At 38.6% G+C, this 27,442-nt stretch overlaps 1 protein-coding gene across 1 annotated transcript in view; it reads left to right on the top strand.

The window, feature by feature from the left end:
* Window positions 1–2,432: 2,432 nt before the first annotated feature.
* Window positions 2,433–27,442, top strand: part of LOC114653267 (indoleamine 2,3-dioxygenase 2-like) — a 51,194-nt gene continuing 26,184 nt past the window's right edge. The window contains exons 1-2 of the mRNA XM_028803475.2: window positions 2,433–2,731; window positions 22,500–22,595. Of these exons, the coding sequence (XP_028659308.1) occupies window positions 2,639–2,731; window positions 22,500–22,595 (189 nt within the window). The 5' untranslated portion in view covers window positions 2,433–2,638. The remainder of the gene's footprint in view (window positions 2,732–22,499; window positions 22,596–27,442) is intronic.

Raw genomic sequence — 27,442 nt, 5'->3', positions numbered from 1 at the left:
ATGAGTTGATTTTTATTTCGGCTGTGGACCAACACATCACAGTATTTCTGCTTTTGTCCTTAAAGGCAATCAATGAATGGAAATAAAACTAAGTTTCTGTTTCCTTTCTGTCAGTGGCAGCTATCAAAAGTCATGATGACTTTTTCTTGAGCAATAGTTGAGCAATGTGTACTGAGTGAAATGACCCTACACAATTTCTAAAGATAGTTCAAATATACACAAATTATTGTAATATCAATAAGTAATTAACATATTTAATGAAAGTTATCTGAATGAATGCTGCAGTGGGTTGGCACCCTGCCCGGGATTGGTTCTTGCCTTGTGCCCTGTGTTGGCTGGGATTGGCTCCAGCAGACCCCCGTGACCCTGTGTTCGGATTCAGCAAGTTGGAAAATGGATGGATGGATGAATGAATGTTAAAGTGAGTGCACCATGGGTTGGTATCCCATTCTGGGTTGGTTCCTACCTTGTACCTTATGCCTTTTGGCTGCCTGTAGTCACATGGATCTAAGGACAAAGCGAGAACATACATCTATGGACAACTCATTAAATGTGAATGGCAGTGAGATCCATCATTAATAATAATAATAATAATAATAATAATAATACATTTTATTTATATAGCGCCTTTCCCATGCTCAAGGCACTTACAGAATAAATAAAGAACGGCAGAATATACAGTATATAGCATTGTACAAACCAGATAAATAAATAAAGAAGATTAACACAGTAAATTCTGAAAAAAAAACAGACAACATAATTGATGGTCTAGCACACACACACACAGGTTACATGAGCATCTTGACAGAGAAGTAAACTGAAAGAAGGGTAATAAAGTCAAGTAGAGCTAAAAGCCTTCCTGAACAGATGAGTTTTGAGTTGTTTTTTAAAAGAATTCATGGAGTCAGCTGACCTGATTAATTTTGGTAGGTCATTCCAGAGTCTGGGCGCTATACAGCTGAAGGCCCTGTCACCCATGGAGTGTAGATTAGTGAGGGGCACTACAAGATTACCAGAATCAGAGGACCTTAGTGGGCGGGCAGGCACATAGTGATGGAGAAGGTCACTGATGTAGTTTGGTGCGAGGTTATTTAAAGCTTTGTAGGTTATTAGTAGGATTTTATATTCGATTCTGTAGGACACAGGGAGCCAGTGAAGACGGAGCAGGATGGGTGTGATGTGCTCGCTGCTGCTGGTTCAAGTAAGGACTCTTGCAGCTGAGTTTTGAATAAGCTGGAGCTGTGATATAAGATTAGAAGGGGCACCTGCCAGTACGGAATTACAATAATCTATGCGTGATGTGATAAAAGCATGGACAAGTTTCTCAGCATTAGAGAAGGAGAGGAAGGAGCGAACACGGGATATGTTACGGAGGTGAAAGTAAGAAAGTTTCTTAATGTGATTTATGTGGGCGGAATAAGTGAGGGAGGAATCAAAAATGACACCAAGATTTTTTACAGTAGAGGCAGGTCTGATGAGATCACTGCCAAGATGGACTGGGAAGGAGCTCATTTTATTAAGTTGCATTTTAGTCCCAATTTGCAGGAGTTCAGTTTTATTGCAATTTAATTTTAAAGAGTTCTGCTCCATCCAGGTTTTAATTTCACTAAGGCAGGTTGTGAGCTGAGAAAGCTCTGATGAAGTTCCACTTTTAACATTGAAGTAGAGCTGAGTATCATCTGCATAAAAATGATAACCCAATCCATAACTACGGATAATATGGCCAAGGGGAAGCATATAAATACAGAAAAGCAGAGGACCGAGGACAGAGCCCTGAGGGACTCCTTGTGTGACTGGCGCTGAGCTGGATCTGCTGTTGCCAAGACTAACAAACTCTTGCCTATCAGTCAGATAGGACTTGAACCACTGGAGGGCAGTGCCAGAGATACCCAGCATGTTCTCCATTCTGGACAGTAGGATGTCATGTCTAACTGTGTCAAATGCTGCACTGAGGTCTAACAGAATTAATATGCTAATTAATATCAAGGCTACGCCCACAGGACTACTTCCTAAAGCACCCACAACCAATTTCTTCAGTTTGTCGGCTTTAAACAACTTAAAGAAATGTTAGATTAAAAAAATTAAATACAATAATAAAGCAATTTCATAGGTTCTCAGCCTTTGTTCTGTACTGCTTCTGTGGTTAAATATTTTTATTCATGTTAACTGTGTAAGTAAAACTGTGAAACTGAGTTTGTTTTACATTTCTAGGAGAAATCAGTGATCTCAGGAAGGAAGTACTTCAATTCTATTTATTTTTGTATAGCACTGATCATTGAGACAACAAAGTTCACAGGTAAAATACAACTTCATATACAGTATAACTTGTTAGTTTGAGTGTATGAAATATGTTTATATTATAGCATGTTCTGTTGTGATGTTTTTGTTGTTTTTTTTTTTAACCAGGCCTAGAAGTTTTCAACCTCTTGTGAAGGCCTGTTACAGGTGTCTCTTGAACAGCACATGTTTAAAGAGACATAGAGAGAATTCGAATAAAGGGGAAAACACAGCCACAGAAAAAGTGAAGTGCTTTCCCACAGCTCATTTGTATCGTCCAATGAGCTCTCACAAGACAGCCTACAGGATCCTCTTTATAATGCCCAAGCCTCTCGAGAGCCTTTCATAAGTGCTGCTTGCCATGGAGCCTCTCAGAGGGCCATCTGTCTCAGAGATCTGCCTCAAGGACTTTGGTGTTTGTGAACATTATGGATTTGTTCTTCCAGAGCCTAAGGTGAGAAATGATTTTTATTTCAGAAGGGTGTGAGGGCACCGGCAGGGAAAACAAGATAAAAATTCTAGTATTACCTGTTTTTTTATTCTAACATCAGTGCTACTAGCTAGAGATGAAACACACTGTGATAGGCTTCTTCTCAGACAGGTTTACCAATTAAAATTTCTGTAAATATTAGTGGGCATAATTTAAGATTTGCAAATCTGTGACTTTCTGCACATTTCATTTTAATCAATCAGATATGTGCCATAGGTATAGGCTTGTGTTCTTGACAGATTAATCTACTCCTCTTCTATTTGATTAATTCTTTCAAAGACATTATTGAAAGCTTTCACACAGTATTTGCCTCTTTCCTGTGTGAAACTGTCTAATTTCCATCTATCTAACTACCTGATTCTTGCATCTATACGATTTTTCATTCTCATCCACACCTGTAGTGATTCAGCCTCATGTCTCCAAATCCTTCTCCTCAAGACATTTCTGCCTATTTACAATCCTTCAGTCTTTCCACCAGTTTATCTGTGGCTCTGGCTACTTGTGTCTGGTCTCTTTATGCTTTGTATCCATTTTGCCTCTCTGTTGTTTAGTATGTATTTCTCTCTGAATTTGTGTTAAAAATTCAGTCTGTGATGCTGTACAGCAGTGCAGCATTTAATGCTGCTGCCTCACAGCCGTAAGGACCTGAGATGTATTTCCTGCTCAACTACTGTCTGTGTGCAGTTTGCACATTCTCTTCTTGTTGGTTTACTTACAGCTACTCCTAAAGGTGAGTATGTTAAATTAATTGGTGGCAATAAACTGGCTTTTTATAAGTGAGCATTGATTTGTGTAAGCTCCTGCCTTTCATTAGAAGTTACCAAGATACATTTGTATGGAAGTCTATCTGTTCCTTTTTCTATCCTTCTGTAGGCATGCACCCCTCTACCTGTATATCTGTATGTATATTATACCCTATTTAATCTTGTCACCCTCATAGTGAACAACTCTGAAGCTTCTTGTTTTGCTTCCACCAGTTTCTTAATCAGTTCTTCCCTTCAATTGATGCTCTGCTTTCCTAAACATGCTGTTATTTCCCCATCATCTAAATGTTGAAAAAACCAACAGTTCTAAGGTGTTTAGCAATGATTTCTGTCTTGTATACAAAGAATCGCACTTTCTAAACTCGTGTATTTGATTCTTTGAGTGGCATGTGGCTGCAATAGCTACTGCTTTTTAATCATAGCTTCAGAGACCTAAGTTCAAATCTTGGACTGAAGGTGGTACATGGTGTTTGTATATTCTCCCTGGGTCTTTGTGTCTTTTTTCTCTAGGAACTCTGCTGCCATATAACCCCATAACATACCTTTCCGGCCCCCACATACCCCACTCCAGTCCATCCACCATTTAAAATTAGTGAATGTTATACTACTGGTCAAAAGTTTTAGAACCAATCAGTTTTTTCAGTTTTTATGAAAATGCATGCAGTTTAATGTCTTAATGTCTTAATGTTTCATGACATCAATAAACAATGGCACATAAAAAAATAAGTCAAGGAACCATTCAAGTGTATACATTTTTTTTTCAAATTTTTGATTCATCAAAGTAGCCACCTTTTGCTGAAATAACAGCCAAACTGTGGTGATCCTTTTGATTCAGAATGCAAGTCACCAATTCTGCCTCCAGCAAAAGAATCCCAGACCATCGCACTTCCTCCTCCATGTTTGACAGTTGGTATTACACACTAAAGAACCATCCTTTCACCAAGCGGTGTACAAACAATTGTGTGATGAACCGAAGATTTCAAATTTTGATCCATAAGACCATAAGACTTTCTTCCAGACTGTTGGTATTTCATGACCAATGCAAGTCTCTCTTTCTTATTTTGTCCTTTAAGGAATGGCTTTCTTACTGCCGCTCACATTGTCAAACCTGCAGCACAAAGTCTCCTCTTTACAGTAGAAACTGAGACTTGCTTTTTTCAACCACTGTTAAAGCTGTTGTGCTATGAGGCGCCTATCACATAAGCTGGTGACTTTCAGAAACTCTGATTGGGTTGTAACTTGGGGTCTGCCAGATCTCTCCCTATTGGAGTTTCTTCCAGTTTCCAATTGCTTTTGAGTTGTGTACTCACTGACCCTTTGATTTTTTTTACAATTTCTGTAAATGTACACTGGTACTATAAATGCTGTCCAAAATAGAGGCAGAACCTCTGCGTTTTTCCCAGTTAATTCTGGGGTTTGTCAGGGGTGTGTTCTTGCTCCTACTCTGTTCAATGCTCTGTACAATGTTCAATGTATAGACTGGGTGTTCAATAGGGTCGTGTGATCCAGCGGCTGTGGAGCATCTGTTGGTAAATAAAGATTGACTGATCTTGACTTTGCTGACGATGCTTTAATATTGTGGAGTCAATGGAAGCTCTGATTGAGGATCTTGAGATACAGAGCGAGGAGTCTGAGTGTCTGGGCTTGCGAGATTCCTGGATAAAAACCTTTAAAGACCTCTTGGGCACAGCCATCAGCAGTGTGTCTGTCTGCTGAGAGAGTGTTGACCTTATTGAGAAGTTTACTTACCTTGTCAGCAACATTCATGTCTCTGGTGACTGTTCCTATGAAGTCAATAGACGGAATGGGAGAGCATGGGGGATCATGAGTTTGTTGGAAATGGGTGTGTGATGCTACCGATATCTATGCCAAAGGACAAAGATCCAAGTCTTTAGAGTCCTGGTGCTTCCTGTCTTGCTATATGGTTGCAAGACATGGATGCTATCCAGTGACCTGAACTGAATACTGGACTCCTTTGGCACTGTGTCTCTTTGGAGAATCCTTGTGTACCGCTGGTTTGACTTTGTATCGAATGAGCAGTTTCTCATGGAGTCTCAAATGAGGCACATTACCTGCATTGTGAGGGAGTGTCAGTTACGGCACTTATAGCCATGTGGCACGATTCTCTGAAGATGATCCAGCTCACAGGATCCTTATTGTTGAGGATCAAGCGGCTGGACTAGGCCAAGGAGATGCCCATGTAACAACTGGCTACAGCAGATAGATGGATATTTCATTTGAGGGGTATTGGGGGGACTGGATCGTGTCTCAACTTGGGGGTTGCTAACCACTGTCTTGAGCTGTTTCGTTGTGTGGTGGGTCTGGCAACATGCTCTACCAGTGCATGCTCCCCAACCTGACCTGACCTCTCTAAATGAAAGGCCTACATTTCTAAGGGTAATAATGCTTTGTCTCATTTCATTTGTTAATTGCCATTTCTTGCCATTATCACTGGAATTTACAACTTTCTACAGTGTAATATTGTACACCTAGTACTATACTTTAAGACAGACAGAGGGTTTTTTATGTAATCAGTAGAAGTAGGGACACCTGTGGAAATTGTTTGCTTCAACTTGCAAGGATTAATTTACTGTAATTGCTGCAGAAAATTTGTAGGTTGTAACCTGTTAGTTGTTCCCTGATGAAGGTCCATTTGTAATATTCTGAAATGTCCTTCTGTTTTTCAGTTTTTGCCAACCTAAACTTTACATTTAAAACCTCTGGCAGTTTACTGCATACCTTTTCACCATTTTAGGTCATTCATTGCATTTCAACTGATTAAATTTGAAGAAAAACTGGAAAAACTGAGTTGTTCTAAAACTTTTGGCCGGTAGTGTAAATTAATTGGTGAACCATAATTGGCCCAGTATGAGTGAAATGTCCCCTTTACACAGTAGTGGCTTTAAGCATATTCTCCAGAATTTTATTATAGGTAAAGCAGGCTGGCTGGACAGAGCAAATGGTAGGGAGAATCAAATCGTGTTGTTAAACAAGGAGTGCACCTAAAGTCAAGACTTGTCGTTTGTTTAAGCAATTAATTATAGTAAAGCCAGCAACCATGTTGATTCGTTGAGGACCAAGTTTAAAGATGCCTAGTTTATAAACTGTGAAATATAAACCATCAACATACATAAGATCAATGTATAGCACATAAATCTGATTTCCCAGCATCCATCCATTCATCCAGTAAACTGATTGACACATTTCAGGATTATAGAAAACTGTAGTGTGTTCTGGCCATCCATTACATGGCACACTCACATGCTTACCCAGATTCATTCACACTGAGTCAATGTAGAGTTTCCAGTTCATTTAATCTGCAGATATTTGGGATATGCCATAAACTGACAGTTATACTGTTGCCACCACCTTGTACACTGATTTTATCTTCTTTCCCACTCACCACTTCTGTTAGTTAACTGCCTCTGCCTTTTGTCACCCACTTTACGTTAATGTGCAAATGTGCACTTAAATCACAAAAAGCCAAGTTGAAGCTTATAGTTTGATGTAATTGTTTCATTTATCATTATCATTTGTTTTCCTTATAATTTAGCCATGTTGCTTCTTTTTTAACCTTTTATAGACACTAGTGTATTTTTTATTTCCTATTGATGGGTGATGACAATGGCATTTAATACTTTATTGCTACTTTTATATTGAGCGTATACACAGTGACAGCTATGGACTTACAAAACGTGAATCACACAAACAAAAGGCAATACTTCTAAGCAGAACAAGTTAACTATTGTGTGCTTGTGCAAATCTAGATTACTGGTAGAAAACACTAGTTGCACATCAACACAAAGATTTATAAGTTCAATATGGTCATGGGGAGCAAGCATCAGTTATGGTCCTGTGGTTCAGATATACCCTACTTGTGCAAAGTGTGATCATTCTTTACACGTTTCACTTGATATCTTAATTGAGTTGCTCTTAATAATGAGCCCTATATGCAGCAGTTTCTTAGTTCTTTAAAACATCCCACACATGTTTTTCTTAAGTGTATGTGTAAGCATCCATCCATCCATCCATTTCCAACCCGCTGAATCCGAACACAGGATCACAGGGGTCTGCTGGAGCCAATCCCAGCCAGCTCAGGGTGCATGGCAGGAACCAATCCTGGGCAGGGCACCAACTCATCACAGGACAGACACACACACACACCAAGCGGATCGCCAATCCACCTAACCTGCATGTCTTTGGACTGTGGGAGGAAACCGGAGCACCCAGAGGAAACCCACGCAGACACGGGGAGAACATGCAAACTCCACGCAGGGAGGACCGGGGAAGCGAACGCGGGTCTCCTAACTGCAAGGCAGCAGCACTACCACTGGGCCACCATGCCGCCCTATGTATAAGTAGCAACCCAGAATACCCACATTTGTAACAAGTGAAGCCCTTCAGCTTTACTCTATAAAACAGTAAAAACAGACCTTCTCTGCCAAAAACTGAAAACAGCAAGAATTTTAAACTAAAAAGATAATGGGTTTTAACCTGATCTTGAATTTCAGTGCATGCTTTAATTCTCCACTCTTTCAAACACATCATACACAACAGTTCAACAGTACTATCCATAGAGATGAACTTGATCTTGCTTTGTTAAAACCAAACACCACATAATTACACTGAAAGCTTTTGTAAATTAATCCTTTCACCTTAAGTACCTTTATCATTATCCATCTTTAAACTGACAGCACACACAAGTCTGATGATTCTTGGATGATAATTTCAGTAATGAATTGCCAAAGTGCAGAAATGTTTAATACATTTGTTGTGAATTTAAAAAAAAATGATATCGAGAAGTAACATATTTTTCCATTAGATACATATTTTTCTGCTGATTTTCTACCCATGCAGAAGTAACAGAGTCTGCCAGACTTGGGGAATTCCAGGTTGGAAATTTCTACTGTCACCAAAAGAAATTTCTAGTTGAAAGCACAGCAGAATCACTTGTTCATTCATTTCATCAGCCTCCAATGTAGTCATAACCAGCCATTTTGAACATGGTGCAAACTTTGCATATACTTGTTTTTACCATGATTCCAAACTTTAGTCATTCAGGCCTGGCAAACTTCTTCTGCACATGAGAAAAGTAATAATGATGATCATTTTGTTTATAAAATTTCCATGGATATCTCCTTTATGAAAACTGTAAAGAAAGCATTAGCCTATCCTTTTAAGAAACAAAGTTGTATACCACTGTGTTAAGAAGCAGCAATTGAGTGCATCAATTGAAGTTTGCTTCTGTGCTGTCAGTCATAAATCATGGTCATGAATAGTCAGTATTCTAGGACAGCTTCACAACAGGTTTATATCCTTTTAAGCAAATCTGTATTACTAAATGAAGCTTGTATATATGCATGGATGCCAGAGGCCAGAAGCACAGAACGTGCACGCGCACTGCGCCTCAGCGCCCCAGAGTCAAACCCAGTGGATTCCCAGAGTCAGTAGGTGGCGCCCAAACAACACAACACAACCTGTAAGCTAAACTTCAGGTCACAATACAACCACCGCTCGAACGCGCACGCCACCGCATATACAACCTTCGTTTAGTAATGTTTGTATATATGCAAGGATTGCAGAGGCCAGAAGCAAGCCGTGCACAATACAACCACTGCCCAAACGTGAACGTGCACACCTTTTCGCGTCAGGTACAACGGGGGTAGCAGCTAATTTGTTGATAAATGGTCGGACATGTCACTCTTTATTCAAGCTTCCAGTTCCAATCACGGAAACATTGGTTTCAACTATGAAAATGCAAAGTGACAGTGCAAATGACATCCGTCTGGCAAAACTATTAATTTTAGACGATTGTACAATGGCATCCAGTCATTTACTCAATACCATTGATAAACTTCTCAGAGCATTAATGGATATTAATATTCCGTTTGGAGGAAAAGTACTTTTATTAGGAGGAGATTTTCGACAGTGCTTGGCTGTTGTTCCACACACCATGCGTTCAGCTATTGTTCAGTCCAGTTTGAAATACGCAGAAAATTGGCATTACTTTGAGAAACTTAGCTTGGTAGAGAACATGTGGTGTACAGATCCAGAATATACCAATTGGTTGTTGCAACTAGGAAATGGAAACCTTACCAATGTGTTTGAACTTCACCCAGATATTATTCAAATCCCTCACGCCTTTATTTGCGACGACTTGGTAACAGAGGTTTTTGGTGAAGCAATATCATTAGACTAGATACCACTTTTGATGCACCAGGCTATATTATGTCCAAAGAATATTGACGTTGACCAGATAAATAACCAAGTGATTGCATTGCTTCCTGGAGAAAGCCGCATCTTTCTATGTACTGACAGTGTTGATTCTGAAGACGAAACTAAGCATCTTAATTTCCCATTAGAATATTTAAACACTATTAACCTGGCCGGATTACCACAACACAATCTTAACCTTAAAGTAGGTAAAATAGTCATGCTATTAAGAAACCTTAATACTAAACAAGGTTTATGCAACAGTACACTGTTGATCATGAACAGCATGAGAGAAAATGTTGTTGAGGCACAAGTGCTTATGGGATCCCATATTAGCAATACTGTTTTGATTCCCAGAATTGACCTTACAAGTTCTGACCTGGAATTACCTTTTAAACGTAAACAATGCCAATTTCCCATTAAGGCTACATTTGCCATGACAATCAACAAATCCCAAGGACAAACCATAGACAAAGTAGCCATTTACCTATCTGAGCCTGTATTTGGACATGGACAACTTTATGTTGCCTTTTCAAGAGTTCGGCATTCGTGCAGCGTTAAAGTGAAGGTTTCAACTACTCCATACCAGGGAGAGCTAATTCAAGGATAGGAAACCATCTTTACCAAAAATGTTGCTTATAAAGAAATTTGTGATTAACTATTATGAATTTTACCATTTTATGAATTTTTTGTTTCCAATTTACTTCATTTAAACCTTTGCACTCCGATATTTTTTTTACTTATAAGTGCAGCAATTCAAAGACATTTTGGACTTAAATAATATAATAATTAAATTTCAATTTTACTTTTAATAAATTGGTTAATTTTAGTACAAATATATTTATTTAATTAAATGAAAACTTTCCCAGGACGCTCCCACCCTCCATCATTTTTCATCCCTCCAAAGATCGGAGGGAACAGAAAGTGATTGCCATTCTTGGATTTGTGATTCTTTAGAGAATTGGGGGTTTACTGGTAACGTATATAAAATAGAAATGTACAAAGGACATATCGTGAATAGAGGTGTGAAGTTACTCATAGCAGACTCTCCACGCATCCCCCCCCCCCTTTGTTTTCTTAAGTATGATGACTGGTGGGACTGAAAGAATGAATGTGCAGTTGTTAATGTAAACTGTTTCAACATTTATGTGTACAACCGATGCATCTTGTTGGAGTGACTAATGTCACTTCTCTTGAAATAGCAGTCACTCATGCCTGGTTTCCAATGGTCTCCTTAATGGGTTTATTTTAGCAGATCAGAACTCCCTTATCCATCCATCCATTTTCCAACCCACTGAATCCAAACACAGGGCCACAGGGGTCTGCTGGAGCCAATCCCAGCCAACACAGGGCGCAAGGCAGGAACCAATCGGTGGCAGGGCACCAACCCACCACAGTAAACACACACAAACACACGCACACACAACAAGCACACACTAGGGCCAATTAGAATTGCCAATCCACATAACCTGCACATCTTTGGACTGTGGGAGGAAACCGGAGCACCTGGAGGAAACCCATGCAGACACGGGGAGAACATGCAAACTCCGCGTAGGGAGGACCCGGGAAGTGAACATCATGCCACCCGAACTCCCTTATGATGAGCAGAAATAAATACACCTTACAACCATCACTGCCAGCATCTGCATAATATAAGTCAAGCTCTGTCCATATGGTAGTTATGTTGGTATATTCTTTGCTAAGGTTTGTGGTACATCATCATACCACCTGCACATCAGAACAGGTAATCCATCTGAATCTAAGTATCATTGGCTTGACCAGTACTTGGATGGGAGACTAGCAAAAAGCTTGAGTTGCATCTGGAAGAGGACAGTAGGGAATGGAACTCTGTGGTCTATGTATGGGTCCCAATACCCCAGTACAGTGATAGGAACACTGTGATGTAAAATTAGCACCATACTTTGGATGAGATATAAAACTGAGGATTTGACTCTCTGTGATCATTAAAGATCCCTGACCATCCTGCAAAAAGAGTAGGGTGTAACCAATGTCCTGGCTAAATTTCCCACTATGGCCTGGACATTCTGACCCCCTTATCATCCCCTGTCCCTAACAGGCTATGTCTCTCACCCTTTCAACCACCTAATAGCTGATGAGAGCATACAGGTGCAAGAATGACTGCCATCACATCACCAAGATGGATGATACGCACTGGTGGTGGTTAAAGTGGTTTCCCATTGTCTATGTTAAGCACTTTGAGTAGGTTAGGACAGTGCTATATAATTGTTCTTAATTATTATTATCTATGTGAATTTATTGTGTAATAAAATGAACTGCATTTTTCATTTTAAAAAATGGCACATCAGAACCCTTAGCATTGCAGTAGAAACTCCTAAAGCAAATGCTATATGAATGCAGCAACAGACAAAGTGACACTATAACTCAACAAAAGAAATTTTAAATAGGAAAAATACTGAGAATTAAGGAATTATAGAGAGAGTACTAATCCCACTCAAGTCCATTAAACATTCAGGTGATATGCCACCATCAATGTAGTAAATTGACAGCAGGAATAAGTCAAGTAGATAAATAACATTGTAGGACAGACTGGCATTATCAATTTTACCAGGCTGGAGTCCTGTCTTAGCAAACTGTTGCAAGACACTCTTATTACCAGGTAAAAGACTCAGTTTACCTGACTGAGCATTCCTATGGAATGCAACATCTGCAGACTTATCCAATCAGATGATCGATTCCATACCATGTAACAGTCAGGGACATCTCTCTCTAAGGTGTGAAATGGACTCAAGTTCTGGACAAAGGACAATAAAGTCCAGGATGATTAACATTAATGGAGAGAACTTTACACCAATGGTTAACCAAGAGATTAGGCTTATTTGCACCCAGGAAGCCAATAACACAACCTCTATTCCTACCTATAAAACTCTTGTAACACCCTAACTAATTGCTCTTCTGTCACTACACTACAGCTTGACCTACCAATAATCTGTCTGCCCACAGCCAGAACCCATAGTTGATAGGGTGTGACTGCAACAGAGGTCGAAGCAACCCCTTTATTTCAGAGGGCAACTGTACTGAACTAAAAAGGTGGAATACTTGTCTGTGTTGGAGTTTGGACAAGGTTGCTATAAGTCCAACTAACAGGTATGCAAGATGCTCAGCAACAGTCAGTGTTATTCAATGAAATTTTGGTTTCAGGCCAAAATTCTTCCCCCTTGGAATTCATTTAGTGACTACACCTGCAGTTTATTTCATCCTGGGCAGCACTGGGTACCCCTGCTAGTACTGTAAAAATACAAGATCACAAAATATTCAAACCCGCTTCATACTTATTGTGTCTGTTATTTACCTGAATTTTTTGCCACCAGGTTTATGCTTCTTATTTTTATATTTTCTGAACAATATTATGAATACATGTCAACAATGAGTGTTTTTTACCCAGGACAGGCCAGTTTGGAACAGCAGCCCTAGCTGACTCGTTCTTTCCCCTGTCTAGATGTGATCCTAAACAGATGGTACAGGCAGGTCTAGAAGTGTTATATAGTTCACTTATGAGGACAGATCTCACTATGGGGTGTTCAAATTGGGTCACTTGATCTGTATAAGGAAACAGTGGCAGGGATAATGTCAAGAGAGGAAATTATCTGTTGAGGTAGAATGTGTGAAGAATTAAAGGAAACACAGCTTTAAACTATGACAGAACACATTATATTTGTTGTTAGTTATTAAACATGATGGCACAACTAAATCTTATGAAGAATAAGTTAAAACCAGTTTTGAAGTATTATGACGCACATTACATCTTGGGTATCATTAAGCCTCATCCTTTGCATTGTTTGAATTGCCATCTTTAGAAATGTTTTGCTTCATACATTGTGTTTCAGGGTTTGGTAACTATTTTAACCTCAGCATCTAAGATAATTGTTGACACCAGCAGTTATAGGATTACTGGGCTGTAATCCCTTGAAATAGTCATGCTACAAAGACAAGTTAGCATAGCAACAAGAAAGTAAACTTGAGTTTTTAAATGAGTTAAATTACATCTAAATGAGTTGATTACATCTTGCCTGAAGAAGGGGCCTGAGTTGCCTCGAAAGCTTGCATATTGTAATCTTTCTAGTTAGCCAATAAAAGGTGTCATTTTGCTTGGCTTTTCTCTAAATGAGTTAAGAAATATCTCTTTCTGTCAGGTGTGCAGAAACTGGAGTTTCTAGGTTCTTGCAGTGGTGAGTCGTCAGGGCCTGCAAGGCCTTCTCTGCTGGCCTAAAAAAATATCTGAATCACAAACTGATGTTAATTATATTTTGTCCATGAATATTTATTAAATAATTCCAAATAGTCTGTCCGCTTCCTATCATAGCTTTTCCGATGGTTGTGCTGCTTCCAGACATGTATTTTCGCATTAAAGCATTTAACCAATCACATTTCAGTCATCATTTATTGCCAGGCAGGGTCAAAGTCAATGAAGTCTGCCCGGAGGCCTTCACAATCCGTTCTGCAGGCCCTCTAACACAAAATAAATGTCGATTAAACTGTTGCTTCCACCAATCAGATTTTGAGTTGGTGTCACTAGGGCCCTCTAGCAGGCGTACGGCAACGTCACCGTATTCAGACCCGTTGATTGGATAGGATGGTGTAAGTATGCCATGGATGATTTTGCAGGAAAAGCTCCCACTGATCTCCTTGACTTCCTTCATCTGAAAAACCTGAATGAGAGCATGGCGCAGCTGTACACATTGGTATATTTGGCGACCATTCCCATGTCCACTGCTTCTGTCGAGCGGACATTTTCAGCCCTAAAGTGAATTAAAACTTATGCCAGAAATACGACAGGGCAGGTTCGACTTTCAGCATTAGCTTCGATGACGATAGAAAGGGACTTCATGATGGAACTGAAGCGCACGGATAATCTGTACGACAAAGTAATTGAACTGTTTTTGAGGAAAGAGAGAAGGATGGATTTTGTTTACAAATAATCCAAATTTTTGGTGAGCAAAATGTTGCGATTTTCCTAAATAATATTGCAAGTTTATGAGTTATTATTGATGTTTTTTATGTGTGTCGCGGCTGTAGCTGCAGTAGAAAGGAAGTTGTTCACCCCTGGTTTGTCTATTCAATAAAGGCATTTATTGTGGCTACAGGAGTTATCTATCTGCGATGCAACGGCTCTTTATACTGTATTTCTGTATATTAAGATGGTTTTTATAACCATAAATTAGTTTTTGAGGGGCGGGTTGATTCAGACGGAGCACTACTGAAGGCCTAGGTGTGAAATGCACGGTCCGCCACTGGGTTCTTGTACACTACATAAACACTCAGTTCCTGGAATGTTGTGCAATTTACATTTGTGTCATTCTTGTTATTATATATTAGTCCAGTAAAAGCTCTCACTGCACCATATACTGTCCTTAGGGTTTTTAGTCTCTCATAATAAGACTCCCATTAGTGAGAAGTCAAAGGGATATGCAGTGAAACCCCTGACTCTTAAAGTAAGTCTTAAAGTAAGATGAGGCAAAGACTCATTGGAAGACTCATTTCGGGTCAGCTTGAAAATGGGGAGTATTTAGGATACTTGTTCACACGCACTGCGGTGGGTTGGCACCCTGCCCGGGATTGGTTCCTGCCTTGTGCCCTGTGTTGGCTGGGATTGGCTCCAGCAGACCCCCGTGACCCTGTGTTCGGATTCAGCGGGTTGGAAAATGGATGGATGGATGTTCACACGCAAGTGAGTCAGGGTAGACTTGCATGTTTTTTTATTCACTTGGGTATACTACAATTGGTCCATCCTGTATAATCAAGAAACTTCATTGTTTACTTTGCTTGATAGTAAAAAATAAAAGGATTTTTCATTTGACACCTATTATCTGAACTGGGCAGTGGCAGTACTGGAGAGATTAGCACTGTTACCATTTAGTTTCAAAGGTTTAATTCTAGACCTGGTAACTGTGTGAAGGCTGTCTGCTCCAGTTTTGTGTCCGAAAGATGTGAGTATTAGATTAATTGGTGATGTTTTTTTCGTATTAGTTTATTAAACAATTATTATCATCACTATCACTTAGCTTTATCAACCATAGCACACACCGTCCACTAGATTGTCCTGTCTTGACCACTAAGTAATGCTTTGGAATCTCACAGTCTGATCAACCTTAATGCAGCCAGGTGTTGGTGTGGGGAGGTGACCTTTTGAGCAGCGCAAATTGGGAACAGGTAAAGTGCCATAAGCCATGCTAAGGGCAATCTTAGCTGAAACAATATCTGGGAGACATGGAAAATGGCCAAAAGCCAAGGTCATTGCACAAAGGAAAGCATTCCCCGTGAACCCAATGTGGTATACATTTCAACTTTGAGGAAAATATGGAAACACTTGTTGCTTAATATCCTTAGCTGACATCACAGATGAAAGAATTCAAGGTGTTTTCAGTCACCTTTCACTGATGTGAGTGAGCTAATAATCGTTCTGGTGCTGGTCTGTGAGACAATTTCTGTTCTTTTTGTCTTCAGCCAAGAAACATAAAGACTCATCTTTGAAGCATGCATTTTAAGAGTTTGTTGTGCACCCTGAAGTTGATCTGGTTATCAACAAAAAGTTTTGCATCATCAGAATGCTTGAGATCAGTTTTAACTTAGTCAGCAATGTGAAGTCCAGCACAGTCTGCAAAGATCATCATAGCAAAATGCATAGACCTGTCAAAAATTCCAAGATTGAGGAGAGTGACAATAGTGAGGATTTATCCCTTCTTCTGTCCAGACCTTGTGGCAAATGGATTGGATAACCTTGATCTATGATGGACACAGGAATTAGCATTTTTATACAAGGCATGGATGATGTCAACCAGCTTGTTTGAAACAAGATCCTTCCACAGAGCAATATGGTCCACAGAATCAAAGGCAGATTTGAGAAAAACAGTCACATATAGGGCCAGTGAAAATCTTAATTTCTGATAACAGCCTGAGTGCCATTGTGGCATTGTGTGAATCTAACACAAGTGAAAACAGACTTCTCAAGATGACAGGTCTTCAAGTCTAAGTAACATAGCTTTGACACTGGCTAATTACAGACATGCAAAGATCTTGCCAGGCACAGGGAACAAAGAGATGGGTTGCATTGGTCTCGGTTAGTTTCCAAACTAAAAAAAAGTGTTTGTGTAGGAACCTGGCAGCAAGTTCACTAGCATATTTCTGCAATAGTAGCACAATCACCCTTCAGCTTAAAGATGGTTTGTTGTGACAAAAGTCTGAATGTGGGATCGCAGAATTCAGCACTGTCTCTAGTAATGCAGAGGTATTGGCAAGTAAATGATCTGAATGTTCTCTGGAGGTTGTTTTAGGTAGACTTGTAACCTTTCAACTGTGCTTCACCCCTCTACATGATGTTTGTTTTTTGGGACAGACACTTTTTTCATAGCTTTTTTGTAACTGATTATTCTATCAGCAGAAGACTGTATTGTCAAACAAAACAAGTCCTATTGGATGTTGAACTTTTTGCAGGATGACTTGGAAAAGCCAGTCTTACATGAAGGCTGCCACCTGATCCAGCACCACAAGCTCAGGGTTGCTGAACTGGAGGAGGAGTTGACTGGCCTGAGTTGCAGTTGAGACTTAGCACATATGGTCCAGGTGTCCTTTAGACAGGAAGTGTACACCCCTAAGGTGGCATGGGAGGAGACTCCAGACCAGATAGGTAGAGATAGGTAGGTAATGGTCACAATGTGCAAGGTAAAGGGTGCACACTGTCTGGGTGCATTTATCCCAAAATTGGAAGTGTCAAATCATTTTCAGCTCCTTGTGGAGCTAGAAGGTATCTCTGAAGACTCTGAGGTAGTAGGCAGGCATTAGAATCCCCAATGAGTCACCTCAAAAGGTGTGATAGTGGGAGACTCAATCACTAGGGGAACTGAAGCGTAAGTTTACAGGAGGATATTATAGACACTGGGAACTTTAACTACCTGAATATTAACTGGACTGGTTATTACATGTAATCAGTGACTGTTTTTAACACATTATGTTAAAGCACGAACATGGGGGAAGCCACTCTAAATTTAGTATTTTGTAATAACCAGGATAGAACTGAGGGTATAGAGTTGATTGAACTACTTGAGTCAAGTGACTATAATATAATACAATTCTCAGTATTTCAGAAGAGTGTAGATGCAGACTAAAACTGTTAAATTTATCTTGATTAGGGCAAATTTAGAATGGATGCAGTAAAGTCTAAGGGGTTGGATATGGTTGGGGATAAGTTTGTAAGTGAGGAAATTGAAAACAGTACAGTGTATTGAGACTGTTATTTTAAAATGAGTTCAACAAGAACTTAGGGGCATGGTTGAAAACTTGTTAAGGGCAAATAATAGGAAGTTTTTCTTCACACAGAGAACCACAGACGCATGGAATAAATTGCTAAGTAGCGTGATAGACAGAAGGGCTTTAGGGACTTTCAAAAGTTCTAATGTTCTAATATCACAGACTGTGTCTACATCATCTAGAATTTTTCCTAGGGTAGCAAAACAATTGCTGACCTCAGAAGAGAACCTTGATGCATTGTCCACGTGCTGGTGAAGGACGTCTGTGTTGAACTTTCTCCTAACAGTTATTTTTAGACACATAGGAGCTCATTGGAGATTAATTTGGTGCGTGGCAACAACAAGAAAGTGGTCAGTGTTTACAGCACATTCAGAGATGCAATATACTTAGGATGATAAGAAGAACAGTCTGTCTGTGATGATAATGTGACTGCTCTATTCCAGACTCCTATTGTTATTGGGGATCTGATGCTTGAACCAAGATCCAAGAATAGCCAGAACATGAGCAGAACAGAAAGAAAGCATATGGCATAAATTGCAATTCACGGATTCTTAGCTATATGATTCGAGGCCTGAGCAATCCATTCCTGACACAGCGTTCATGTCATCAAGGAAAAAATTGTCATGTGGACGCACAGTGATGACTATAGAATTTAAATGATCACAAAAAATGTTTATCTAGGTGAGAAAATATTTCAGTTGATACATATACCACAACCATGTCAATGTTTCAATCTGGCATATAGAGTCCTTGGGAAGTTCAGAGATCAAGAGACTAATGCCCTTTTTGCAGGACCACAGCAAGTAAGTGTGGCTTTATACATTTTATCATCACCAGAATATAGCAATGTCATGGGATCCTCAAGAATTGAAATGTTCGGCCGGGTAAGTTCCTGATCAACTGCCACCTGATTATCACGTCTACACATAGTAGTAGTATTTCACATCAGTGGCTGAAACTCTGATGCTAAATTAATTTTTGATCTATTGTTAAGGGTGAAATCCCAAAAAAACTACTTCATTTCACTGGATGAGGCAGAGGTGCCCTAATGGATGGATCTCTGCCTGAAAAAACATGGGTATAACAATAGGCAAGGTACTACCACTTCACTGATTACCCCATCATTCCCCTTTGTTTTCAAGCACTGTTTGTTTCACTCAGATACTTTTGTGAGAAGTTAGTGTCACTGTTACCTTTTGGGGTAGTGCTTTTATCACAATATTCCCAGTTCCCATGTCAAACACTCTTCCAATATCAAGTTTAATCATTGGCTTGTAGATACACAAAGGACTCATTTTGGGATGAAGAAATCTCACCCCACTTGAGCCCACCCCTTTTTTGTTCTGATGTCTGCTGAAATTATTGACATATTTTCAATTTTAATGCAGTTAGTCTTCAATGACCAACTGTTTGACAAAGATTCTTCTGCTTTTTTTAATTTCTGAATATACAGTACTTGAATTTAAAATGTATTGTATTTGTCCATTTTTACTTGTATGTTTTCCATCTAGTCTTATGTAGACCAAGTCATGGCAGGTGATTCATTCCAAAAGTTTCCCAAAATTGCATCAAACAAACTACGCTAGTCTCTCCAGCAGATGTCAAATAAAATATTTAGTTTGCATCAGGAGTGTGCTGCTTTCTCACATTCCATTGGCCACAGTATGCAATGGTTCATGCATGTAAATAATAGAAGGCAACACCTTCACTTGAAGTGTTCTCATTTCCCTACAGAAGAGAGCAATATTGAAGTTTTCTCCTTTAGGGTGTAGCAGGATATGATACTGGTGGGCCCTGTAATTTGCTAAAAAAAAAAACAAAGGTTCTTGACTGGAATATTCTTTCTGTGTTCATGTAGCCACAGAGCTCTGAAACAGCCAACATCATTGTGTGGATAGCGCTTTGAGTACTGAGAAAAGCGCTATATAAATGTAATGAATTATTATTATTATTATTATCATGAGCTCCTGGTTTGTTGGTAATCCATTAGATCAGTCCTTTTTTATACAGCACCATTCCTAGCAAACCACAAGGAACATTAGAAACATTTTATCATTATCTGCTGTACAAAGTCTGTACTTACTCTTTATTTATTTTTACATTTAGTTTGAAAAGGTGACCCCCATCTTGAAATAGGAAATCCAAAAGGACAGGATGTCATTTCTGATTGAGCCCCTATTGTGCCCCTGAAGCTTTAGTAAAACTGTACTTCTGATGAATACACCCATATGTGGACATTGTTTCCTCCATGATAATCATGTGAGGGATTCTTCTGGCCAAATATTTCTCAGAAACCACAAGGCATTGCGTAAGCATTGAATGAATATTTAAAATATTTATGTGTGTGTGCAGATTACTGGAATTTTTATTTTAGTTTTGTTGTTGTTATTGTTGTTTCACTTTGCTGTGGTGTGGCACAACTTCCCATTTATCTCAGCTTTTCTAAGATTTGTTCAGTTCTGGTTTTCTTCTGAGATGAGTGGAGGGGACTGTTGGACTGGTTTATCTGCCTGGAGAGGTACAACTCATGAAAGTTTACCAACACAGGTATTGGTTCCACTTTTTACTAAAGTGTATCCAGCTCTCAGATCCTCATAAATGAGTTGCCCAAATTCTCACATCAGTGGCAAATAGAATTGTTGAGAACCATCCATCCAGTAACTTGAAAATACTACTTTATACAATATAAGACAAACCAATCACTCTTCATCCAACAGTTACATTCTGTCCAACATTAATGTTTGTGGAATGTTCTTTGTAATGCATATATGAATTAAATGCAATACAGATAAATTCTCACGTTACTCCTGCTGCATAATCATCATGTCCATTAATCAGCTGAATGCTTGAAATGTGCAAAATGCATGCATATTTTGCTGAAATATTATTATTACTTACTTCCAGAAAAACATGAACGTGAAAGGCACTTTCCTGTTTTGTGCTCTTGAATTGAGAACATGCATGTCACCCTCATTTATTGACCAAAAGTGCTGTCTTTAAAGCAGGACATGTGGATTATGAAACCCAAGTAATCTGAGAAATTTGTGATGGAACAGTCTTATATGCAAATGATTGATAAGAAGAGCTATTTACTTGCAAGAAAACAAAGTTATGGTTTTCCATTTTTGAAAATTTTCTTCTCTTTCCTGAAAAAGGGCATGTAAAGGGGTTAGTAAGAACATGCTTTGATGACTGTGACATCTGTTTTAAATTAACCAGGGCCTGCCTCAAGTGTGTTTTCTTTTTCTTAACCTCTTTGTTGTTTCCTACATATTAAAATATTATTTTGTAAGCATTATTATTGATGACATCCCCATGGCAATGGTCAATGCTAACACATTAAAAAGCTGACATTCAATAACCAGACAAAATGGTGTCCCAATGAGACATTATAAAATTTCAGTTTATTAACCTTTCCAAACTTTATAAAATCAATGGTAAATTCACATTTCTCGAGTTTCAGAATCCCAGAATCCATGTAAGATTATATGATTAACAACCTAATATTTGAGTACAAACATTGTTTTGAGTTCTGTGGAGTCCAGCAGGTCATGACATCAATCCATTTTTAAACTACGTAAATTTAGTTTCTTGGTCATGGGGGGCTCATTGGACCAGGTTGGAGTCACCTTTTCCCTTAGCTGTATATGTTTGAGATGCGAGATTAAAACTTGTGCACCCAGAGAAAAGCCCAGAAATCACAGGAAGAATGCACACAACTTCACACTGACAGTGACTATAACTCAGTCTCCTATAGCTCTGAGGGGGCAGCATACCTCTGTGCCATCCTGTTGCCCCCATATTTTTCCTTGTGCAAAATAGTAATCAATAAATCTTTGAAGGAAAAAAATACTCTTACAAGTGTGTGATTTTCTTGAAACTTCTGGGTGTACCTATGGCCTAGAAGTAAGTCTATCTCCTACTACCCACACAACTGCTTATTTTTTCCAAGGAGGTCCCTCCTGAGATCCTTCCATGTCAGCTGACAACTACACAAGCAAGAAAAGAAAGGCCTTGTGTACTCACTTCTGAGAGTCACAACAAAGGAAGCGAGACTGCAGAGTGGGAAATTGGTTGTGAAAGAACCCTTTGGCTGTTAGAACAAGTAATCGAGGTTAACATTACAGTTGAAAGGAAAATATTGCTGCAATCCAAATAGCATAAAGAATGAAATACATAAAGATAGTGCACACTAGAAGACATTAGAAATTGTTAGCAAATTACAATAAACACATGAAGAGACTTGCTTCAAACAAGCAAGGCTACAAGTTATTTTAGTTCTGAAATATCCACCCACTCTGCAGGTCTCTCTATATTTCAAACCTTTGGTAGTCATCATTCACAATCCTACTCAAAGTATGGTATACAACTCTCTTGTTATTATTGGTATACCTTTTGTTTGCAAAGAAATAGGAATTGGGGTATTTAGGAACCCCCTGAATATATTTTTAATGTTTTTTTTCTTTTTACAGACTGAACTCCCGGACTATTATAAACCCTGGATGGAGATTGCAACAAACCTAACAGAATTAATTGAAAGCCATCAGCTTAGAGTTCAAGTCAACAAGGTCAGATATTATACAAGCTAAAAAGAGGATGCAAGCAATGCTGGTGCTGCATTTTCACGAGTTTCACAAGAGAGCAATTAAACGGCTAATAAACTTGTTCCTGAGGGGATTGTGTAACACTGATGAAATTATGAAATTGTGGGATTGCAGGGGCAGGGTGCAGTCCATGGTGGGTAAGATACATTTTAGGCCAGTTGAGCATGCAAATGTCATCCTAGTATGCATGTTGGGACCGCTGACCTTTCTTTGTGGTTTGTGTTTGTGGTTTGTCTTGGTGATTTTTTATGTGGCATCATGGTTAGCACTAATACCACACAGCTCTAAGATGAAGGTTAGGTTTCCATCTGGGCCACAATGTGAAATTCCCATATTTCCCTACATGTTTTTGTTACTGAGAATTCCAATTTCTTTCAACAACCAAAAAATTAACTGGCCAGATTTATTAGAGAGCTGCAAACTCGACCTGTGTGAGTGAGTATGATTGTGCAGTCCCTTGGCAGCTACTTTGCACTGGGTGCTTCCAGGATAAGCTTCAGCTCCATTAATAATTTCAGTTTCTGTTCAGAACATTTTATAACACAATATCTATTAGCCAGAAAGTGGAGTTATCTGTTACTAGCAGCTGATTTTGGAATTTGTGTTGTCACATGGTCATGCCTTCGACCATGACCATATCTAAAACCTGGCTTTGCCCAGCACAGAAAAATTTTGTTTTGGAGAAGGAAATAAAGCATGAAAAATCAACATCAAACTTGTTAATATATGCAAAGTTCAAAGCCAAGAATCAAACAAAACAGAAAGTACTAAATCAAAATGTTAACCAAGGTCATAGTCGAAAAAGAGTGTTGAAAAACATCATGAAACAAAACCCAAGATTAATATCAAAACTCAAATGCAGACACTATCACATCACAATCTTATATAGAGGTGCCCCTCTGATATCACACAATGCATGTCCGGCCATCACGTGATAGTAACAGTGGGTCGTGTCAAAAAATAAAGATACTTAAAATAATAACAGATGTATATTTATTAAACAACAAAATGCTCACTCTAAAGTGTCAAGGACATAACAACAAAAACTAATCATGTAATCTAAATCAATATGAACCTAATTGATATGGCCAACAATTAGTACAAAATCTTACAAACCCCCTAAAAGTCTTAACAGTTATTCATGACATGCTTATTGATTGGTACTGCCCTTGAGTTGTTTACAGACTATCTAAGGGGCAAGAACCCCACAGCCCATTACTATGAGCTACCTCAAGGGTTCATTTTGGGACCTTTTTTCCTTTGTATGTGTTATGCATGATTCTAAAAAAGTACAACATCCCCTTTCAGTGCTACAGCCAAATCTATCTTCTTTCTAAACCTGTGATAAGGTCACCATAACAGTTCTTTTTAACTTCCTTGAGGATATTAAATGTAGGATGGGATTATATTTTTTTCAGCTAACTGAATCAAAAAAATAAATTATTCTTTTTTGCCTTCCCACTTTCATTAATAGTATCATCAGCAGCCTGGGTCTGCTAACCACTGATTCAGTTCTCATGTCAGAAATCTTGCAGTCTCTTTATAAAATTTCAGATTTGATAAAACAGTATAAATGATATGGTTGAAACTAGCTTTTTCAGCTCAGGGCCATTACTAAGGTTAAGCAGTTTCTGTGTTTTAATGATTGCAAAAAATCATGTACTGTATGCCTTTATTTCTTTACACCTAGACTAACACAATTCCCACTATGCTGTCTTTGACACTCGTGTCTGTCTCAGATACAGTTGAAACCAAATGCTACTGGCAGAGTTTTGACTGGCACCCAAAAAAGAGTTCAAATTTCACCAGTGTTGGCTTTTTTCCATTAGCTCCCAAGGAGATACAGAGTAGATTTTAAGATTTTATTCTTTGCCTTTAAAGCGTCACATGCATCAGCATCATCTTATCTTGCTGATCTCCTCCCTCTTTATTCATTTTCTGATCAGTTGTTACTATGTGTTCCGCAAACTCGTTTGAATGTTAAGGATAACCTTGCTTTTTACGGTAGGGAGTTCAATGCCTAAGATTAGCCCCAAAAACTTGTTTTAAATAACAGTTAAAAATATTTTTATTTTCTTGCTTTTATGTCACATTTTATGTCATTTTTTAAGTGTTAAGTAGTTCAGTAGTTGTATGCTCAATTGCACGCTCAATTGTATGCATGTATGTCTGCAGGCATTCTTTTGGTCTTTGTTGTGTTTTATCTTCTTTTATTTTAACTTATTACATTGTGCTCTTGTGTATTAATCCACTGTTTGATTGTACTGATGTACAGTTATTTGGAAAGTTTTTAACTGTTTCAAATGTACTATATAAAAATTGACATGACTTTGATATATTTCTATAATTCAAAAAGCAGGTCCATTCAATTTGGAAGGTACATATCATCAGATTTTCAGAAATGGCTAATTAACTCTGTTACTTAGCAAATGTTATGTCTGCCTGAAGTCCAAGGTCTCAGACCCTTTTGAGTTTGCTCACAAGGCTCCTCAGAACAAAAGCATGTAATTTTCTCTGAAGTACATGACTTCTGCAACTTAGATATGATGGAACTTGAGATGTTAGCTCTTTAGAAGATTCAGAAATCAGCTGAACTACAATTTCGCTAGTTTTGTTTAATCAGAGGGGTCTGTGATCCAAATGTTACTTGTTTGTGTGACCTTAAATCTCCAAGAAACTTAATAATCCAGCACAATGAAATTCTGAAGTCCAGAATTCAATGTTTTCTGAGACACCGGAGTGTACAACCTTAATTCTTCTTGGGTTAGAGATTTTCAGGCAATTTATAGTTTTGTAGTTTGAGACTTCCATACTTCTGTTATCTATCACAAGCTATACACCTACTGTAGCTTTGAGAGTTTTTTGTGTTTTCCAGTTTGAAGAGTAGGTAGTTCTTTCTGAGTCTAGGAAAACAAGCTTATAAATGCTGTTGATGTTTCTACACCTTTCAGTTTTATGTAGTTCATAAAGTGCTGGATGTCCAAGGCAGCCTTGAGGTCTCTGTTTGTTTTAAAGAACAGTAATTTCAGAAAGGATGATATTTTAAAAAGTCATCATAGCAGTGTTAGAAAAAGTCCAAAGAGCAACAAGGTCAGTTACAGGCCTGCAAGGTATGAGCTATAAGAAAAGATTGAAAGAATTGAACCTTTTCAGTTTAAGCAAATGGTGAATAAGATAAGACATGACTGAGGAAAATTATGAAAATAATTAGTGGATTCCAGTGGTTGCTTTAAAATGGGTTCTTCAATAAGAACATAGGGACGCAGAGGAAACTCATTAAGTGTAACTTTCACACAATTTGTTTTTGTCATGCAAAGGACTATAAACTCATGGAATAAGCTACCAAGTACTGTGGAAGCAATTAGTATTTTAAGTATAGTCAAAACTCAACTCTTGATTTAAAAAATTGAAACATTGTATGAATAGGATTGACCAACTTTGTTGGACTGACTGATTGCCTATTGTTGTTAAAAGGCAGGTACTTTGGTGTAGTGGTTAAGACTTTGGACCTCAATTCATGAGGTTGTGGGTTCACATCCTGCTACTGACACTGTGTGACCATTAGCAAGTCACTTTACCTGTTCATGCTCCAATTTGAAAACCAAAAGAAATGTAAACGATTTTATCATAAATGTTGTAAGTCGCTTTGGATGAAGGCGTCAGACAAATAAGTACTGTAAGTATCTACTATAAATATCTTGTATACCTTGTGGATGAAAAGGATGGCATTGGCTTCTTACTAGTCTTCTCTAATCACACATTTAAAGGTAAAACAAGGTTCATTCTGCTGTAACCAGAAATTGTGTGCTGTCAGCTACCAGTAAGATGAAAATGTGACCCACATTAAGTTGTTATTGGTCTCTGTGAGTACTTTGATGACAAGACATCACAAGTGTACGTTTTGATGATTGCCCTCAAGAATCCACTGGGACATTTCTGGCTACTTTCCATGGTACCAGGATCATTCAGTTACCCTTGGGCCCAAAGGATTTTTCTGTTAGACTAGAGGATTCATCTGCTGGTGTCCCACACTGCCACTGTTAATGCGCTTCTCTTTCATCTAAGAAGTCAGGATTATCCGCGCCTGGGCCACATTTCTTGAACTCATATATTTGGTATCTCTTGTCAAATGTGCAAAATCTCATATGCAATAATCTGAGTCCCACAAAAGGCCTCAAATTATTTATATTGTCATCTATGGTCTGTGTGATAGAATGTGCCCAGTGATGGACTGGCAACTACTCCTGCAACCTGTGCTGCCATGATACTCTACAATCCAGCTTCTAAATGAGAAAGTATAGATAAAATGAATCGATAAACAAATAATTGTAGTTCAGAGTAAATGAGTTTCTGTCAAAGTTCTGCTCATGAAAGCTTTCGACTAACTCCAGCAATTAATAGCATTATCATACCTAGGTCAGAGGAAAAAGGCATATTTGTGGCTACTTGTGTATGCTGCCAAGAACTAAAGGCTGATGAATACTCCCTGGAGGAGGAGGAGGATAGAGGACTTTATCATATTTTATTATTGAACTTTGAAGAGAACAATATGCTGAAATAATGTGTTGCGTCTTTATATTTTTACACTAATCAGATGTTGAAAACAAATTTTGTTAATAGAATTTTGTGTGAAATAGAACAATGAGTATTTAGTTTTTCAGCTTGCAAGTGTCATGGATTAAAATCAAGATTCAGGCCTTTAATGACCTCTTGGGCACAGCCATTAGCAGTGTGTCTGTCTGCAGAGAGAGCATCAACCTTGTTGAGAGGTTTACTTACTTCAGCAGTGACATTCATGTCTCTGGTGACTC

This window comes from Erpetoichthys calabaricus, chromosome 1 (assembly GCF_900747795.2).
Source record: "Erpetoichthys calabaricus chromosome 1, fErpCal1.3, whole genome shotgun sequence".
In the NCBI taxonomy this organism is placed as follows: domain Eukaryota; kingdom Metazoa; phylum Chordata; class Cladistia; order Polypteriformes; family Polypteridae; genus Erpetoichthys; species Erpetoichthys calabaricus.
This window is presented reverse-complemented; position numbering and strand designations above follow the sequence as displayed.